This window comes from Centroberyx gerrardi, chromosome 9 (assembly GCF_048128805.1).
Source record: "Centroberyx gerrardi isolate f3 chromosome 9, fCenGer3.hap1.cur.20231027, whole genome shotgun sequence".
Taxonomy (NCBI): domain Eukaryota; kingdom Metazoa; phylum Chordata; class Actinopteri; order Beryciformes; family Berycidae; genus Centroberyx; species Centroberyx gerrardi.
In genome coordinates, this window is record NC_136005.1 from 33,056,350 (window position 1) to 33,077,810 (window position 21,461).

General features: G+C 39.7%; 1 protein-coding gene across 1 annotated transcript in view; it reads left to right on the plus strand.

Moving 5' to 3' along the window:
• lmnb2 (lamin B2) overlaps positions 1–13,603 on the plus strand; it is a 41,853-nt gene extending 28,250 nt beyond the window's left edge. The window contains exons 5-13 of the mRNA XM_071900146.2: positions 613–711; positions 1,192–1,263; positions 1,411–1,536; positions 1,705–1,925; positions 3,743–3,980; positions 7,543–7,650; positions 9,766–9,885; positions 11,547–11,627; positions 12,063–13,603. Coding sequence (XP_071756247.1) covers positions 613–711; positions 1,192–1,263; positions 1,411–1,536; positions 1,705–1,925; positions 3,743–3,980; positions 7,543–7,650; positions 9,766–9,885; positions 11,547–11,627; positions 12,063–12,101 — 1,104 coding nt within the window. The 3' untranslated portion in view covers positions 12,102–13,603. The remainder of the gene's footprint in view (positions 1–612; positions 712–1,191; positions 1,264–1,410; positions 1,537–1,704; positions 1,926–3,742; positions 3,981–7,542; positions 7,651–9,765; positions 9,886–11,546; positions 11,628–12,062) is intronic.
• The last annotated feature ends 7,858 nt before the right edge of the window (positions 13,604–21,461 follow it).

The following is a 21,461-nucleotide window of genomic DNA, read 5'->3' on the forward strand; positions in this document are numbered from 1 at the left end:
AACAGGTTGGTATTAAGAGAACTGCTGTCAGTTACCAGCTGTGCACCTCTGTGTGATTGTGTACATGCAGTGTAAATGGGATTATATTAGGGATGTCCCAAGATTGAAATCGGACCTGATCAAGGCGTATTGATTTATCGGTATTGGCTACATGACGCCCAAATACTATCCATTTATTTACTTAATTTCTCCTTCTCCATTTACACCCAAAAAAATGTATGTGCCGCAAGCATTATCCACCACCACTTACAGTAGTGAGGCGTGTGGTATGGGAGGAGGCAAGTCACACAATCATGTCTGCAGTGTGGCATTATTTTAAATTTCGCCCAACAGCTAATCATTTTCAGTCACATTGACCCCTGGAAACATTTTGAGTTTAATACACTGTTGGAAAGAGCAATGTGAGCTTTCTTGTGATATCAATAGGCCCTTTTCGCAAACATACTTTCGCAGGGTGTAGATCACCTCTCACCACTGCCAGCAATGTTAAAAAGCAAACTTTCTGTCATCCATAATCTCATTGAAAATGGTTCTCAATGTCTGTGCCTCACTATCTGCCTCCTCAACCCCACCCCACTCTCCCACTACTCTTTTGTCTCTCCCTATGGTTAGGAGGTGCGTGGGTCTCGGCGTAGACAAGAGCAGAGGATAGTGGAGGTGGACTCTGGAGTCAGACAGGACTATGAGTTCAAACTGGCACAGGCTTTACAGGTATGCTGGGAAATATATAATTTACATCTGATTTGTGCTATTGTTACGTCTGTCTTTATTTCTGGTTTCAGGTTGAAAATAAGAGAAATGTTATGTACACAGTCTTGTACCCTTGCCTTTCTTTCTTTTTTCATATATTTTTCTAGTCTATTGGTTGGTTCAGTCCCAAGGGTGAAACTATATCAGCATTTTCTGAAATGTCTATAGAGAAAAGTAATAGGAAATGAAAAGGGGGCAGGCTCATTTCAGCTCTATAATTTCCCATTCGGTAATGGATAACATGTCACAAATCAAAGCAAAGCAACAAAATTTTCTCTTTTTCAAGTATAGAAAAACTTTAGATTCCTATAATCAGTGAAAAACAATGAAGAGAGATAAGTCAAAAGAGTAAGAAGTGGTCTTTTGGTATTGTAATCAAGTCTATTGTTATGCTCATCAGTTGTTAGTAGTAACTAATCTAATCAAATCGGTTTTCATCAGGACCTAAGGAGGCAGCATGATGAACAAGTCTCTCTGTACAAGGAAGAACTGGAGCAAACCTTCCAGGCCAAGGTAAGAGACACTCTCTCTCTCTCTCTCTCTCTCTCTCTCTCTCTCTCTCTCTCTCTCTCTCTCTCTCTCTCTCTCTCTCTCTCTCTCTCTCTCTCTCACTCTCTATGTCCCTGTCATTCAAACTGTCTGTCTTGGTCTCCCTTCTAGTTGGATAATGCCAAGGTGTCCTCAGAGATGAATGACAAGGCAGTGAGCACAGCCAGGGAGGAGCTGCAGGAAGCTCGTATGAGAATAGAGAGCCTTGGATATCAGCTGAATGCCCTGCAGAAGCAGGTACTACACGCTGACCACCTATATGGGAGCAGCAATCAGCTGCTATTACTGAGGAATGTGTTTTATTCCCAGAATTTTGAATATTTTGACCACCCAACTCCACTATTTTCTATTCCATATTATCTTTACTACTTGTTGATGATGCTCATCTGATCGGTGTGTGTTTAGGCGTCGGCCTCAGAGGATCGTGTCAGAGAGCTGGAAGAAATCCTGTCAGCAGAACGAGACAAGCACCGCAGAGCCATAGAAGGAAAAGAACAAGAGATGAGTGAACTGAGAGACAGGATGAATGCTCAGCTCAATGAATACCAGGAGCTACTGGACGTCAAACTAGCCCTGGATATGGAGATCAACGCATACAGGAAGCTGCTGGAGGGAGAAGAGCATAGGTATAGCATACATACACACACACAGTCCTTGGATACAGAGATAAATGCATTCAGGAAACTATTAGAAGATACCAACTGAGAATAATATGGGCTATGAACCATAGTAACATTATAGCTCTGTGCAATGATGGACTTGATGTTATATGTTGAGGAGGAAACCTATTTGTCATAAGCTGTATGTTGTATTTACTTCACTAAACTAGTGATAATAAAATAGCAGTATAATAGTCAGCTAATATTGCAGTAATACGTTAGCCAATGCTAGGCTAGCTTAATTAGTTTATAGTTAATAGAGTAAGTACTTTAGTGGTTGAACAAAGATCAGATGCTGAGCTGCTAAATTAAATGTAAATAAAAATGCAGCCAAAATATAGACTACTTGGATATACAGTGTACACCCACGACAAACAACATTAAGTCCATCATTTGAATTGATTGAACAGAGGAATGAAGATCATTGACTCAGACAGTGCGACTGTCATGCTATCACCAAAAGTCTTCATAAGTGCAAAATTTTGGTCCTTCACTAACATGCTTTCAGCGCTTACTTGAAACTTATTGAACTGGTAACTCTTGGTTAGATTTTAGAGATTGTCAGGTCTATGGAACATGACTATTGGAAAATGCCATTCTTTTTAGTAAAATGCTTGCTATGCATTTGGATTCTACTTAATTGCCCCCAACTGTCTCTCTCTCTCTCCTCTTGGTTGGTTTTATTGTATTTTTCACATTTCTTCTGGTACTGCAAAAAAAAGCGTACTCTATATTAAAACCACATTTAAATACAGTGGAGAAAAGTATGTAGCCTAGTTGCCTTTTAGAATTCACAATAGTTGCCATTTGAAAGTGAAATAATAGTACAGTAACTGCCTTTTGAAGACAAAAAAAATGGATTAGACTTACTGCAATAGATTACTCTTTTACACCTAGCCTCATACAGACGCAAACTGAAAGTACTGTAAATAATCGCACCAAACAAGCTGATTCAGCCCCGGGAATGGAAGACACACTGCTGAGAAGAAACGCTGGAATACTTAAACTTTGTTTGGACTAGATAACAGCCATGTTGGTGAGCTTTTATAAAATATAAAGTAATGATGGGCACTACAATACTCCCATTTCTGCTTTACTGACGTTGGCTTACGTTGCACTGAAAGCCCAACTCACAACAACTTTATTACCTTGTCTTGATCATGCAAGAATGGATGGTGTCTTAGCAAGTTAGATGTGTTTGAGCCATTGGCAGCCGCATTTCGCTGGCAGCTTTGCAAATTGAATATCAGTCTTCAACACACTCGTCATTTTGTAGGAATCCAAAATGCTCCCACACTGCTGATTTAAGGCAGTATTTGGTGGATAAAAAGCTGGGATGTTGTCTCTTCTCTGTTAGCTAATGTGGCCTCCACACAAACATAAACAGTGATTCGCTCTTGTGAGAAATTTTGACAGGTGCAGTCTCGTGCGAACGTGAGGCTGTATTCAAGAGCACAGAATCGCAGGCGGAAATACCGCAGCTTCTAAAATGCTTACAGTTAGAAAACCGTGGTGTTTTAAAGCGTGGCTAATAGTGACATCGGTTAATCGCTGCATTCCTACGCTCACACAGGTGCCCATAAATTCAACCTCTCACTCGCATTTTTTAAAAAGTAGGAGCAAATGCGACCATTTTGCTCGCACTGTAGAACCCTGCATAAATGGACGACTATTAATTTATATGGGCGGCTGCCCAGATAGAGTATAGTATATGGGAAACCCTGTATTGTTTAAAAACTCCTTGGGGATATTAATTAACTTTATAAATGCGTTGTTCCCTCCAGACTGAAGCTGTCCCCCAGCCCCTCCTCCCGGGTAACTGTTTCCAGGGTAACAGGCTCTTCCTCCTCCCGCTCCTCCAAGAGGAAGAGAGTGGCGGTGGAGGCCGAGGAGGCACCAGAGTTGGGAGGAGGAGAGGGGCAACTCCTGGTGTCAGAGGAGGCCACGGCTAGCGGAGCAGTGACCATATCGCCCACTGATATGGATGGAAATGCTGTCACACTGGCCAATGATACTGAACAGGTATGTAGCACAATTTCACTGATCCACAGCAGAAAAATCACTGAAACACCATGACTAGGGTTCCACCAATGAAGGCCCATACCCATATTTTTGGATTAAAGCTGCCAATAGCTGTTCAGTGTCTTAAAATTTTCCTTAATTGCCAAAATGCCTAAAAAGTAATTCCCGTAGAATTTTATTTTTGTCAGGATGCAGAAGCCTCTGAAACGGCATTTAGACATTGGGACACTCAAACTCTCCATTGAAACCCTGGATGATGATACTACTACTAATAACAATGATCTATTATTATTATTATTGTTGTTATTGTTGTTGTTATTATTATATTGGCTTTTTTTATTTATTTATTTTTTAAGGAGGGCTGTTTTTCAACATATCCAGGTAGTCTGGTCTACAACAGTTTGAATATTAATGCGTTATCTGGTTTTTATAACAGCTGCACTTAATTCCATTTGGGATTACTCTAGTTGTGTTGATTTGTGTAAATACACAATAAAAAAGAATGTATTATAGGTACATGTAATTTACTTTATTATGCAGTCAAGCATAATATAAAGCATAGCATATCCAGAGTGACTAAGGGGACATTTTTGGAGTCCTCATCATTGTTATCTAATAAGAGTTTTTCTAATTACTTAATTACCTTTTTACCATATTAAAGAAGACAGCTGATGATATAACTTTTTAAAATGCAATGTAGCCATAAATTAGACTGTGTGTGTATGCTTGAACTGTCAGCGATATTATTTCACTTATTTAGGCTCAAACTGATATTCAGAAATAAGTTCATTACAAGCTGTTTGAAACTCCCACTTCTTTACTGTAGGAGATGACAAAGGTTGTCACTGCTGTCTTTAACTACAAGGCAAAACTACAACCAAAAGAGTAAGATGTGCTGATAAATTGATCCAGCATAATTTTTATGACACATCTCAGGGCAGGATTGAATTTTTCACTAGCTGCAGGAATTAAACAAAGGTGAAGAACAGTTGAGTGCAGAAGAGAAATGTATGGCCAAGTAGGTAATGTTAACCTTATGTTACCTGTCTTTGTGGTCCCTTTCAATTGTTCCGGCGGTTTCTGTCATGGATTTCTTGCAGAACTGGCACACAGCCGTGTGTTTTTTTTCTTCACAACCATTTAAATATATGAATTGGATGACTGCAGTTGAAACCAACATGTTGCTAATCAGCTTTGTATGCAGTTCTGACTGAAGGCAACAGCGGTAGAACACAATTGACGAGGAGCTTGAAGGTTTTTTTTGTTTTAATAATGCACTCGTTGGCAGGAAAAGGAAGTGTTGATGTGTGAGTGTTGATTATTTGTAATCAGCTTAATTTCACTTAATACACATTTGAGAAATTCGACACTAGTGCCCAAGACCAAGACAAATTGGGTCCAAGATAGAGATCAAGGGATATTGGTCTCGGGAACTACAACACTATCTGTTAACAGCGAGCAAGCTCACCCAGAGCAGAATCTTAAAGTCGCCCAATGTCTGTTGGGTAGGTGCAGTTTTGAAGTCACGATTGTTCAGTTTGCATTTGGTGTTGATTTTGGCAGAGCCGAGTTTGTGTTTAAAGAGAGACATAATAATAATACATTTTATTTCTAGAGCGCTTTACATGGTACTCAAAGACACTTTACAGCAAAGGGATAAAGAGAATAAAATATTAAAACATATAAAGCAAATGGTACAAAAGTGCTGATAATAAATAAATGACCATAATAGGGCTGTACAGTGCGACATATATGTCGCACGTGCTAATTTACCGCAATAGCACCCGTGCGATACAGTTTTGCGTGTGTGTGTGGAGCCGCTTGTTTGTGTGAAGTGAGGGTTTGTGTGCTTGTTTGTGTGTGAGGTGAATCGATGGCGCATCGCTATTCTACTTGGTAGTTGTAGTCTATCGTGCGATTAAAGATGATGCCCCCAGCTGCGTAGAGTCCATACATCCAACACCAATTCCCACAATTCCTAGGGAACAATCCCATAATTCCTATGCGGTTGCCTCTACGCCGTTTCCTCCGAGGGCAGTGCAGCACCCGGACAGTCTACAGCGTGCACACGCTAGAGTTATATTGTAGTTCATCTTCAAAAAAGGCAAGCGGTTGCAAACATGTTTTGATTTAATGACTAAATAATTACCTTTGTGAGACGAACGTGAAGTATATTGTGAACTTTCTACGCTGTCACTCAGAAACTAACGTTAGCAGAGCGGAGCAGCGATCAGCAGTAACAAACGGGACCGGCTGACCAACACACACTGCAGCATTAAACAACTTAAACCAACTCTGAGGTGAAGAAAATAACTCGGTGCTCAGTCTGTTTCACCTCAAAAACCCTGCGCCCGCTCAGCGTCTTGGACAACGATGGCTTTCCCCGGAGCTAACGGTGCAGCAGAGAGGCTGCTCTCCGCTGCTGGAGATATAACGTTAATAACAACATAGCGGAGCACTCCGCCTCCCCCTCATTTTGTTATTCTCATACAGGCAGGAGACTGTAAGATGCTTTCAAATTAATTTATTCATTAATTAATGCAGTTAACCTTTTAAAATAAAAAGGCTGTGGACCATTTACCTTAATTGCCAGTTATGTTTCATATTGTATTTCAGTGGACTAAGGACACCAGTGAATGGTTTGACACACAGTATACTGGAGCAAGAGACTGAAAATGGTGCCCCCTTTTCTATTAATTCAATCGAGAATTGGTTTTGAATCGATAATCGTTTTGAAACGAGAATCGTTTCGGACACCCAAGAATCGGAATCAAATCGAATCGTGAGATTCCCAAAGATTCACACCCCTAATTTGAAGCGTAATATATTGATGTTTTGTATACAGTTGTTATGTCCCTGCAATTTACCATTATGGGCAAATAAAGAAAATGTTTGTCTGAAAACATTTCTTGTTAAGGTTTGGATTTTGTGTGCCCTGTATGCAACATTAATGTCCTTTGCCAGTCACATACCTGTTTAAGTGATGAACTGCACTACTTGTGGTTGTTTTTAGAGATGGTAACAGACCTTTTATACGTGTGCTACAATTTTGTGGCCTGTGCTACAAAACTATCAACCTCTGTAGCACCAGTGCTATGTGCAAAAAAAGTTAACGTACAGCCCTGATAATAAAAATAAATAACATGAGTATTAAGACAGTAGAGAGAAAGAAAACAGTGTTGATGGTTTGTTCATTGTAGGAGAGGCGGTGGGGGTCAAGTATTGTACGCAGTTTTGAAGAAGTGGGTTTTGAGTTTATTTTTGAATGAAGATAGTGAGTCCGAGTTTCTGATGTTAATAATAATAATGATAATGATAATAATATTTATTTATATAGCACCCTTCATACATGGTGAGGTCTGGTGGATGCCCTATGCCCCTAAATGGGGTAAAGAGGTTTAAGTCAAGTAAGTCACCCTTCATACATGAAATGCAGCTCAGAGTGCTTTACAGTAAATAGAGGAGAAACAAATTGAGGTAAAAAACTCACTCAGACTCACTGTGTAAAGACACAGTTAAAACATGTATGACATGTATGTTGAGCTGTGTTGTGTATGTGCAGGACCAGCCTCTGGGCAGTTGGAGGTTAAAGAGACAGGTTGACCAAGGGGAGGAGGTCATCTATAAGTTCTCTCCAAAGTTTGTCCTCAAGGCCGGACACTCAGTCACGGTAAGAAATAAAAATTAGAAAATGTTACAAAATTTGTTTGCTTGTTTTAGTATGGAAGGTTAAAAAGTTAAATTCATTAGTTAAAATGTGTTTAGAATTTGATTAAGTGGCTTAAGCAATTTATTTTGTAGCCAAAGTCCCAGTCACCGTCCTTGGGACGGGGACTGGGACCAGTTCAATACATTGAACTTTGTAAAATATTATTACATATTCTTCAGACATATGAAACTTTGAGCTTTAATACGCCTCAAAGAAAAAGTAAACATGAAGTCTGACGTCTTTTAGGTAAGCCTAATTTCAGTTATTTTCAACCTGGGCCTTATTTGTCTGGTTTTTACCATCATGACGATTGTAGATCTTTACGTACCTCCAGTTCACCAATAGCGCTGCTCTCCAATACTCACCCAGAGGGCCAAAGCAATCTCCAGCAGTTGAACCCAAAAAGCAATTAAAACACACCCTTTCAACACAGCAACACTCACATCTTTAAATAGCTGGCATTTCAGTCCATTTTTAGCATTACTCACACACTTCCCTTCCAACTTTCTGGCTGCTGACAAACAATTTTGTTGCTTCAACTTGAAAGAGTTCTTTGGGTGTTTTACGCATTGGAACACCCACATTGAAAGTCGTTTGTAGTCATGAATTTAAAATCATCCATAAACAAACTACAGCAGATATTTTCTTGTAAGTACGGTTGATTGCATTAACATGAATATAAATCATCATTTTAATTTTAAATGCTTTGGGCTGCCGACATCGGTGGATTTCCTCCCATTTATTGCTTGTGTTAACACACTTCCGCAATTCATGATGCCAAGTGGGAGATATCGAAGCCTTCAAAAAAAAAAAAAACAACAACACATATCCTACTTGTAATTATCACTAGGAGGTTGACGTGGACGGTGAACAGTCTACTTGCCAACTAGCTCACACTAATTAAAATAACATGCCTAATACTGCAATATACGCAAGTTTCAGACAATAGATAATTGGAAATCAGATGTAGGATGTGTTTTAAATGCTTTTTGGGTTTGACTGTTGGAGGTTGCTTTGGCCCTGTGGGTGTGTATTGGAGAGCAGAGCTCCCGGCAAACTGGATGTGAATAGGGGACAAGATTTTGAACACAATCATAATAATCGCAAAAACTAGGTAAATGTGGACCAGGTTGAAAATAACCGGAATTATCCTTTATGCAGTTCATCAATATGATTGTGAAAGTATCGGAATGAAAGGCATTAAAGATGACTTTGGTAAATACAATGAAATGAAAGTCTCATCATGTTTTAGGGCTCCCACAGTTGCTATGTTATTAGGGGCTAGAGTGTCAATGGATGTAAAAGAGATTACCGAACACAAAATAAAAGTTCAATAACTTAAAAATTATAAAAATTTTGAATAGAAGCACACATGAATTTGCTGAACTTTACTGAATTTTAAAAGTTGAATGTCATTGACAGTTTAAAGGGTGTGAGGTTAGTTTAGTGCCAAAACGTGTCTAAAAGAAGCTGAAGCAAACACACTAAGATGTACATTAACAAGTTTTTCAGCCAATAGGTCACATGTGCCTACCCCCTGTATATTTCCACAGGGTCAACAGGTCAAAATAAAAAATACACACTTTTTCATATATTTAGGTAATTTATTAGTATAAAATATTTGATATTGAGTTCATAACATGTCATTGCAAAATGACTGAAAAACAATCAAAAAATATATGAATTTATTGAAATTTGACATGTATGATTTTTAACAACTGTATAAAATTCCAAAAATGATGTCTTTGAAATTGGCACTTATATTTATAAATGGGCCTGATGGAAACTTTTCTGTAAATGAGCACTACTATTGAACACTACCATTGTTGCCAAACCCAAGTTTAGACTTCAGTACCAATTCCAGGCCAGGTATCACAGTTTCAATGAAAAAAAAATAACAATAAATACCATGGCAAGAAGAGTTTCCTGAGGGACATATAATTTGCTGACATCCAGCTTCCACGACTCTTGCAGTGCTGCAGCAAAATGGTGTGGTTGAACAGAGCATTTCAACAGACTGTCACAAGGACAGCACTGGTTGCAAGCTGGTTTCATAAAACTGCAATGTCTCTACAGGTGTGGTCTGCGGATGCGGGTGTGGCCCACAGCCCACCATCTGACTTGCTGTGGAAGAGTCAGTCTTCCTGGGGTACAGGAAATGACATCATCACTACTCTGATCAACGCTGATGGAGAGGTACTGAATTTAAAGAATATTTCATATTAGATTGATTCAGATATAGTACCATAGAATTGATTGAAATGGCATTTCAGGCTGAATCATGGGGAATCTCCTCTGTACACTTGGCTGCCATAGAATCTGGATGAAAATGAGCCTAGGCCATTGAACAACATAGCATTTTTAGATGTGTGGACCTAGCTTTAGTATCTGTACATTGGTAACTTTTTGAGGCAACATAGTTAAGAAATTATACACATTAATTTTATCCCAGTTACTAGGGATGCACCGATCCGATACTGATATCGGATATCGGTCCGATACTGACTCAAATAGCTGGATCGGGTATCGGTGACAATGGGGCCGATCTATTCAATTCAATTCTATGTTTATGTCTACGTGCGCATACTACGTCATGCGTCAGCAGCGCGCCGGTAGACCCGGCCATTTGCCTTCGGTCCGTCCGGTGGCTCCTCCGGTCCAGCAGCTCCGGAGGATCCCGGAGGATCCCGCCTGCCGCGCGCAGCGTCTCCCGCACTGAATTCTCGCTCGTGGGGCGCGAGCCTCCCGCAGCTAGCATCCAGGCTAACAAGCTAACCTGGCGCCCAACCCTCATAACAGAGCCGGGGTCGGGGTGAGCTGACCGGGGGTCGGTGCTGATGCTCGGTAGTTAAAAACACACCTGCATGAATACTTTGTCTCGGTTATATGTTTAAACTCTCCCGGGTCACCGCGCGGCCGAGCAGGCTGCCATTTAACCTGCGAGGTAAAGTAGTTTTCCACCAATTATACAATCGGCGCGTCCAGCCAGACTCCATTCATAAATCCAAGGTTTACAGGGACTCGGCTGTAGGTCAACGTTGTTTCCTGCCACAACACGATTTCAAGTGTTTTCCGTGTTCGTCAGGTACTGCTGCTCCATTCGGCCGACACATAGTCAGACTAACATACCTTGATTTTTTTTCTGAGGGCTGTTTCATAAAGCAAGATTACCAGTTAAGCCAGAGTTATTTCAGTAATTTAGGTTTATTCTGCATATTTTGAATGTTTTGTTTTTACCAAGTTACTTGTTTATACTACTTGTGTGAATTGTGATTTAATTTATCAAGTTTGTTTGCACTAGTTTGTGACTTAATTGTGATTTAATGTTTACATTTTGTTCTCATTTGATGCAGTTGTATTGTTTTATACTGGAATTTTAATTCCTGACCAATTTGTTGCTGCATTTAAAAGGTTTACACTTGAATTGTAATTCCTGTTAATTTTGAAGATGTTTTACCAAGTTGCTGGAGCACGATTATTTATTATTTTAATAATAAATAACAATTGAGTACATTTATATCTATGTATTTATTTGTTACATTTTGTTTTACAAAGTTAGGAAAGCAATGTTAAAGTCAAGCCTGATGTTGCCTTACACATAAAAGAATGATCCCAGTCTCTTCCACACAGTGAGGCATAGCCTACAGTTTATTAATTAAACACTGGTATCGGATCGGTACTCGGTATCGGCCGATACCCAAAGCCCAGTTATCGGTATCGGTATCTGGACTGAAAAAGTCGGATTGGTGCATCCCTACCAGTTACTAACTTCTTATCCTTGGTGAAGGTAGTATTTCTAAAGCTTGACAGCACTGTTTCTATGTTGAAACATCTGGTGTGATTGGTCTGTCCTAAAGGAGGTGGCCAGTAGGAGCGTCACCAAGACTCAGGTAGAGGTAGAGAACGGAGAGGATGACGAAGAGGAGGTGGGAGAAAGGGTGAGTATACTTAAATTTTGGTCCAATTCACTTGCATAAAAAAAGTTTTATTTCCTCATTTCATGTTCATGTCTCCTTAAATTAAAGGGTTTCTTTGGATTTTTTGACTCTTAAGTCTTGTGAATTCCTTACAGTGCTGTGGATGCATTGGGAATACCCCTGATCAATATTCCCTGATCGAAGTACTCCCAATGCATAATCAGCATTAGGGGTGAGGAATTCACAAGACTTGGAGTCCACATAATCCATTCTAACTCACAGTTTACTGATTCTGTCCATTTGCATATCATTATTTTAAAATAAGCTAGGACTTACCTTGCTTTGTCCTTAAACTCAACAATGCTCCAAAGTGCATCTATAAAAAACTCAAGATGGAAGAGAGGCGAGGGACTAAACTTAACTAAATAGTCTGAACTCTTCTGTGTATCCATGCAGGGCAAGAAGATGGCATCCAGAGAGTGCGCCATCATGTGAAGCCTCCCCATTCCACTGGTGGTTTTGACTTCCCCCTTTTTTTTTCTAGAGCCACTCAGATATTTTTCTATTTGTCCTGTTGTTGCCTCGTCATTTTGCTGGTTTTTCATAGTTCAAGATATGAGGATTTTTGGGCACGTTTCTAACAGACTTTGTTTCTACTGCTCTGCTCAACTCTGGACCTGCTTTTAATACAAATAATTTCATCTGTAGATAATGATTACACTTAAAATGCGAACATCTATGGATCACGTCAAAGATTATGGCGCTCAGCTACAAACTTAGTAAAAATAGGGTGTTGCAGCTGAGTATTTCCACTCACAATAACAGTGTTCTTCATTTTCATATCACTTCTCCATTCTGTGGGCTGTTTTCCATTCTTTCCTAGTAAACATTTGGTTCCATTCATTTGGGCAAAGCTAAATGGCACAATTAAAACAACGTATAGAAATTCTGTAGAAATCAATTAATAGAACCTGCTATTCAGGTTTTCAAGTTAAAGGCCCGCAACCATGATGCTGACTTTATTTTCTGTCCATAATGATGATGTGATGAATTCATAACTTCAGTGTTTTGAGTATCCATGGTGGTGTTGAGGAGATGGTGACAAGCTGTTACGCAGATTTTGGAGAACTATTTTTCCAGTCAGTTTTCAATGACCTACCAAGAGGTCTTTGATATCTGGCCTGTTGTCACAATCTTGAACGCAATTCCAAACCTCTTCCTCTCCTTGTCTCCTTTCTCTCTCCTTCTTGTCTCCTTCCTCTCCCCTCCTCCTTTCCTCTTCTTCCTCCTTGTCTCTTCAAAGAGATCAAGCAAATGTGATTGTTGATCTGATTTCAATCTTATTCTGTCCTTCTTTCTGTCCTCCAAAAAGAGACAGGAAGGACAGAATCAAAGACGGATGTTTGGAATTGGCGAGGGAGGTTTTGAGGGGAAGGGTTTAGAGGCTCATGTGATGTTATCCTCCAATTGTGTGTTGTAGATGCTATAACTGACAGTTAACTATTGCTAGTGCCTGTAGTGACTGGGTAAGTTTGATATTGCTACCTTGGTTTCCACAGCAGGGCCAACGCTCCTGGAAGAGAAACACTACTGGTTTATCTGAACCGAATGGGACATCTTGCAGATGATTTCTGCTTGCAACCTCATGGAAAAAAGTAGGGAATGGCTTATCCTTGGTTAGACTCATTTGGCCTGTAGTAGAGAGCATACCAACCCTGTAGTGAAAACCAGGCTGTACCCCAGTGAGGTTACACAGGTTGCCAAGCTGTGCAACAACTCCAAGCAGAACAGCAGATATTTGCGCATAGGGATGTTTGTATGAGGATTTGTCGCACGGAACTAAAGATGCATAAAGATGTGCTGTACTGCCTGGAGGGCCTTTGGTTGATATCAAACTCACTCAGTAAGTGTAGAATGCCTGGCAGCATCAGGCCCAGAAGGGTGGAACAGGAGAAGTGGGTTCGGTTTAAATATTAAAAATGTATCTCATTCTTAAATGTGTATAGAATGATATTGGAATGAAAAGTGTTTAAAGAAACAGAAAATTCAACATAGTCCTGAAAAAAATAGGACATTGAGAAGATTGCAACGCAGGGAGACCAAAGAGCAACAAAACATTAAGGCAGTGACACATGGGCAACATTTTGATGCAGTTGAGTTACATAAAAGCCTTAAGTAGTAGGGGTGTCACGATTCTCCAAATCCACGATTCGATTTGACTTTCGATTTTAAGGTCACGATTCGATTCGATTTTTGATTTAAAAATATTTTTTTTCAGCACTGACAGCTATGCCATTGTTAGACTATCGAGTCTTGATTTGTAAAGATCAACAGATCATTGGTTTTATGCCCTGACAACTGTCATTTACATTTTCAAATTCTTCTTTAAAAAGATGGTATCAAGTGTGATATAACTGCCATTTTTTTTTTTTTGAATGTACCACACTAAGGCCATATGGTCAAATTTTTTCAAAGTTTTTCCATTTAAAAAAACACAGCTTTCCCTTTAATTTGGTACCAAATACATGGCAAGGCGATTCAGCGTGTCTCCTCACTTCATTGTCAACATTCACAGTATGACAACAAAACTGATTGGCTAATGATAAACTTTCACAATACATACAAAACCTCCAGCGCTTTCAGCCCACACAGTAAAAAGATCAGACAATAATAGTCGCCAGACAATAATAGTCGCCGAACTTATATGGATAAAAGTCGCTGCAACCCGGCCAGTCCTCCTACCGACTCTTCGGTGCACTGCCTCCCGGAAAACAGCGTCCATCTCCAGCGGTGACAGCCAGGTAGTTGTTTAGTGAAGGTGATCTTGTGTCTTGTTTTATCGAGCAAGAACAGCGATTTCGATCAAAAGACTTCAACTCACAACGTCTTTGTAACTTTCCACTACATACGGCGGGTCAGGTTCTGTCTCACAGCACAACCTGACAGCTTCCAGAAGGTTTTAAAAGCGTGACGCTTAGCCGGCGAAGCCATTTTTAGATCTAACATTACCGGTGGAGGACGACTAAACCCGGGAAAAATCAAACGTCTCAGCGTCACCAGATATACAGTATTTTCCGGTTCCGGTTCATCAATGACAACTTGAAGTATATATAAAACAAAGCTGATAACTTGATTTTCAGTTTTTGGTGCATTTTAAACGATTTAAAAATGACGGGCACTCTTGGGCGCTGTAGTGAAATATAGAACGGGCGCTCTCTAGCAGCTACGCTGTGTCGTCATTGAAGTGTTGTTTTTTCTTCAGACGCGTGCAAGTAGGCAGGGGTGGAGAGAAAAAAAATACTGGGAGAATCGCGAACCTGCTTGTGATTTCGAGGTTGAAATCGAACGCTCATTTCGATCGATTTAGAATCGAAATCGTGACACCCCTATTAAGTAGCGATGGGGAGTGGCAACCTTAAGCTGTTTCTCACGTTGTACTGACTGCTGGCTATTTACCTGTGTACTCTATAGGGTACAAAAAACACAAATGAGTGTCAGCTCATATTTTCTTTCATAAAAAAAACTCAAAAGATTATACAGTAATTTGTACCTTTGCTTTTTTGACTACGTAAATCCACGTATGATCTAATTTGTCTGATTTCCTTTTAAATGTATGTGAAATTGCAAACAAAGGAGAAGGCATAATGAGAATATCGCTTGGTGTATAGCCTATTTAAAAGTTCATAAGTCACAGGTAGGAGCAGGTAGACTGCTATGGTTATTATCTATCTGCACATAATAGAACAGTTCAAAACTAAAAACTGGCATTAATCTATATTGATTGATAGTGTATTATTTGAAAAGCACAATAGCTATCTGTCATCACAAAACCTTTGCCTTCAGAAAGTTATTAGTGATAGTGTAATACATATAATATACATATAATACATAATACATATGACCCAAATGAGCAGTCACATTCAACAGGCCAATAAAGGCATCAGAATGCACAACAGGCCACCAAATTCACCTCATGGTGAAAAAGTTGCTCTGCCCCTCACGCCCCCAGGCTCCCCTAGCTGACTACTTTTTCCATTCAGCTGGAAACTCCATGTCTAAAAGAACCTTGCTTAACCTGTTAAGCCCTAGCCCTAGGAAAAAACACCTAAAATAATATACCCAAAATGAATCAGGAATAGCTCCTCAACCATAAGGCCTATATGCATATTTCTGGTCTCTTTTGATAGGTAAGAAGTAAGTAAATGGAGATGCAATAAAGGAAAAAATAAGATTTTCATCCTCGCCTCGTATATAATCTAAATTTCAAAGGCAATATCACCATTATAACCAAGATCCCATGGATAATGATGCAACTGAATGTATTCTCCTACTCCTTGACTACAACTGTAACTGTAAATGTGATGAAAATACACTAAAATACAACATTTATGATACAATTTATAAAGATATACTCAGGCAGTCTCCATGCTTTGGCCATGTTTACTGTTTACATGTTGACTGTTTACTGGGAGTTTTACTTCAAAACACTATTTATTTCAATATAGCCATGTTACAAATAACATAAATCTCCCAAAAACATTGAAATAGTAATAAACACAATGAATATTGATCAATATTCATATATGACTGAAGAGCTCCATGCTATACAGGCAGATAGATTAATGGAGAATGCAAGGGTCCTCAGTGCTTTATGAGGTATCCTCAGTTTCGTCTGAGTCAGAGGAATAGAATGGTATAAGGTTCATTGGTGTCAGTACTTCGATACAGCCACCAGATGGCGACGAAGAGACAGAGCTCCCACCATAGGGATTCAGTCTGGCTGGACTAAAATGGCTGGTGAAACCCCCCTGACAATTGCTGTTGGTCCAAAGATACGGTAGAAACGTAAGTAACCAAAATCTGCCGTTTTTGGCAAAAATAACATAAGAATTGGTGAAATATTTTGGCAAGAACATAGATTTATGTCAGTGTGACTGTAAAATGTGAAGTTTGACTGCTACGTTTCCCCGGAAATAGCGGAAGCTGTCTCGTTCCAATCGTGGTGCTTTTAGGGTCATTGGAAAGCTTGGAATTTCTAGTTTCCAGCGATACCAAGCATGTTATTGTAGACTGACGAGAAAATTATCCTGGATCTTTTGATCACAACTTGCTCCTATATTTACGAAGTTTATATTTGTACGACTTTATTGTTAAAATACTTTGTAATAAGACATAGTTTGGACAATATACAATTGGTTTACGGATTCTGAAAGCTGAAGACCCCATGTTTTCAAAACAGTATAACATTCATATCTTCTGTAAATAGACCATCTTCCATTGCGATTTTTCGTAACTACGCCACGGGGGGTGGACCCGGTACCGGGTCCGTCGGGCTTAAACACTGTCTGACCTCCATATTAACAAAACTGCTAAAAATGTTGCCTGTGTATCATGGCATTGTGTCTTCAGTCACACTGATGTGACCTGTGGTAGTGAAGCATAATGGGAAATGAACTAGCCTCTCTGCTCTTGACACCCTACTGGAAGCTATGATACTGTCATGATTATAAAATCATGGGTGTGTCTTAAAAAAGATTAGGTCTGTTGGATAAGTATGGCCATAAAGATAATGATGGTTATATGTGAAAATGATGTTTCTCAGACATGTTAACTCTGTTAAAATCACAGTCATCAGGTTTTCTCTGCTGGGATTGTGATGAGACAGCATGGCAGGGATTGTTTCTACTTAAATCAACTTGTTTCCACCAGAACCATTGCTAGTTAGTAATATGGAACCACTCGAGATCAGTTGCCTAACAACTGCCCTGAGGCAGCACTGGAGCCAACATGGCTGCCACTGAAACCTGGAGTGGCCAAAATTTCTGTGGCTCTGGTTTCGAACTGGTGAATGTAGGCTATGTAGAGGGGTGGGCTCGCTCCTCACTACAGCCACTGCAATTGGATGACAAAGAAAACGAGAGCATTCTGATTGGATGACAGTTGCTCTGTCAATCTGAAATATTGAAGTAAACTAACATTGCCTCAATTGTTTTTCTAACTATATATCATCCTGGGAAACTGAGTTTTTCTGTTGTGTGTTTGAATGCAGTGCTTTGCATTACTGGATTTGTTTTTGTCTTTGATAGGGTTTTTGTCTATGTAATCAGTTTGTTTACATTAATTTTTTTGGTTTTATTGATTTATTGTGTTAAGGGTCTCTGGGGTGATTAAGTTTGGGTGTTAACGGATGACCCCACTCTGATCACTTGATCAGAGTTGGCCTGGATCACTGTGTGAAATCTTGTTCCTGGGTTGAAAGTGTATTTTAGGACTCTAATTGAAACAAGGCTGCATTGCTGCTCCAGTAGCTTTAGACTGATGCTGAACGTTCAAAGTCCTTTTTTTTTCCATTTCTTTTTCCTAATAGTAGTTGATGAAGAGAGACAAACTTTAGACATTTAAACCAGATCATTGTAAAGGCAGACAGGGTTAGACAAACTGATGATCATTAAGCTATTTTCTGAACCTGAGCCCTGTGGTGAATAGAAGACTAGCTTTATTGGGCTCAAGTGTAGCACAGACAGATGGTGGAACTCGACCGGTCTTTAGGTGTTCTAGCTGGATTATCCAGCTAAGTAACCGAAAAAGGACTGGATGGAATCAATGAGGCTGTGAGTCATTTCTCAGATTAAATTTGGATGTTAATTCTTATGGATGTCTTGTTGCTGCATCAACAGTTTTGGGCTATGAGGTATGGTTAGACCAAATAATTGACTTGGGTCTAACTAGTTTTGCCATACAGTATGGCAATTAAGGACATAGTTCTGTTTGAGCCATTTGTTTAAAGTTCTGAATGAACATTGAGCCGAAAACACTCAACTCTTAATCACTTAAGTAGAGACCTGTTTTTGTTAATGGAGGGGGGGAGCATGCCAAATGTTAGTTTGTTCATTCATAATGATTATTACCTACTATTGAACTATTTTTTGTATACATAATAAATGTTTTCCATATTAAAATGTGTCCTCATTTCAATCTATTAGGTTAGAGAGTTAGAGTGCATTATATCATCTAATAAATCTGATTGTTATAGGTTGTTATTGCTATACAGTTGCCTCAGGATTTTTATTTATTTTTTAAGCAACATGTGTGCTATAGTAACCTACCATTTCCTTCTTAACCCAGACACTCAAGTAACCTGGTTTTGGGTCGACACTAATCTCGCGTAGCCACACCTCCGTCTCAAACTCCCGGAGGTCTGGGGAATTTCTCATCAGAAAATAGGCACATTTGAGATGATTTCCTGCTCGAGACGAGAGTAGCAGAGTGCAGTCAGGTGAGGAGTCGACAAACCGAACAGTCCCGACAGCACACTCACTGCTCTCCTTCAGTTTTGTTTAACAGCGGTTGGTAAACGACTTAAAAGGTGCATTACCGCGACCCACACTCACTGCTCAAATGAAACTGATAGAAACAGTTTGGATCCAAACATTATCTGGCAGACGCATTATTGCAATTGATGTTAAAACCAATTTCAAATGACAAAGTGGACCACTGGGCACAGACCAGTGATATTTTAGCTGGTTAATTTTTGTTTTAACATGCCTTGATGACAATTGAAAAATCCAATAAGTATCCCCACAATAAATTGATTTGAATCAAGAGTTTTAATTTTCATTAAATGGATACAAGCAGGTTAAGTACCCAGACCTTCACATACTTCCTAGTCTAGTTTAGGCTATTCACTGGTTTTAAGCCATTTTTATTTTGATGTAGGCATTGCAGAGAGGTGGCATTTATGGAAATTGCATTATGTCTGGAGCGTAGGTAATCAAGTGGTAATCGGCCCAAAACATTCTAATAACATTCCAATAAAAACATTTGGTTGGAGTAACGTCACTTTATTTCATTGTGGGTGGTGTGATACAACTTTGATAAGCCAATGAGCACTCAGCTCAAGGCAGTGCCCATCCTTGGAGCAGTCGGTGGAGAGCAACTGCAGCACCTGGCACCAGAGACTGCGCCCGCCTCGGCCCCATGAGGTTTCAATGGCTCACGCAGCAAGTGTAGGCAAGTGTAGGTCCTTGCAACACTGAAATGTCTCTGGAGGTGGGTATTACAACAGAAATGGGCGTTGCGTTAGCAGTCTTTGATTGGTCAATGCATACCACGTTTTGCTATGAAGACCTCCAACTCCTAACTCCAGATCCTCTGGTTGCGGTAGTTTCTAGATTTCTCCAACCATACATCTTTGGACACTGGACTATACTACATCTTTGGTCAACAATTTGAATAATTCTGATCAGAACCAAAGTTTATTCCCACTGGTAAATAATGGTGGAAAATTATACTTTAATATTGTTCAGAGGTTAGCATTAGCAACTCTGAACTTCTGCTTTGTCTTGCTACTGCCTTCAAAAAGGTCTCATCTCGCCGCCTCAAAAAACATCACTGATGTTTATCATAGCAGTCGGAATCAACTAACGTTTCATCTTTGGTCAATAATTAGTTATTAACTATACCCAAGTTTGTTCAATTGCTTGTACCTAATAGTGGTAAAATGAGGTGGCATCAATGACATGTTTAATCAAAGTCCTTCCTGATCAAATTGATCATAATTTCTGAAGCTTCTTTATATTTCATAACAAGTAAAACAAAAAAAACACAAAATCACAATGAAATCCTGAAATGTGTTTTGTAAACATGGTTGTCACTAGCTGCGGTTGCATGAGACATTTTTTTTCATTCTGAATGAAATCATTCCGAAGGAGGATTCCCATGCAAGTGTTTAGCCTACATGAGCGCTAAATATAATGATCGCATTAAGATGTGCGTTTCTATGCTCCACTGTATATAATCAGAATAAAAGTTTCTGACACGCTCAAAACACCGAATCCAGCACTCAGGCTTACATTTTTAAAAGCTGGACCTGCGTCGGGTGCTTGGCACCATTATTTCTTTACTGCTGTACTTTCTGATGAAGCAACAGTTTTATCACAACATATGACTCCATAACTGTCAGAAAAAGACGTTTTGTTTTGCCCCCGCAATGACTGGGTCCATTTGCAATTTTCACCGCCATACAACGAAACTGGATAGGCGGAGTCGGCACTTGATATAAAAACGGACTGCGCCGCCTACATGAAGCCTGAGCACCCCGGGGTTAATAACAAGCACATCCATTCAAATTCTCCCGGGAAAAAAGTAAACGTAATTGATGTTACTTACGTCAAATGCGCGAGCATGTGCAGAAAGAAGCGAGATATTCTAACCAAAGAAAGTAATTGGAATGAGTGTTTACATGACCAAATTTGATCCATCGACGGTTATATCACCCCTCTCAGTTTATTTTGATTGAGGCATTTATATGAGGCATTTTTATTCTGATTGGGCTACTATTCTGATTAAAAGGCTCCATGTAAATGCAGCTAGTGATCGGCTGGCCTTTACTCATTTATCATCCTTAATTAGGGCTGGGTATCGTTTAAAAAATTACGATACCAGTACCAATACCAGTACCCTTAAAGTGATACCGATACCAATAGAGTACTTCTTTCGATACCTTTTTTTTAACGTTTTGGTGGCATCTCGGCACGCTGAACTGCCGACTCCTTCACATACACCGCGCTCGACTTCACCACAGACTGTATGGGTTGTAGCTGCTGCGGTAGCGGGCAAATCACACGTCGCATTAAATCGAAGAACGCTTGTGGTGATTGGCTGCGAGCAAAACTAGTCATTTTTTTCTAGATCTGTGTACAAAAAGTATCGAATGCAGGTATCGTTTGACTGGAGAAGTTTCGATACTACTTGGTACTGGGTTATTTCGGTCGATACCTTAAAAGTATCGAGTACCGATACCCAGCCCTATCCTTAATGACATTAAAACTTGCAAAAATGTTGAAATTTCTGTCA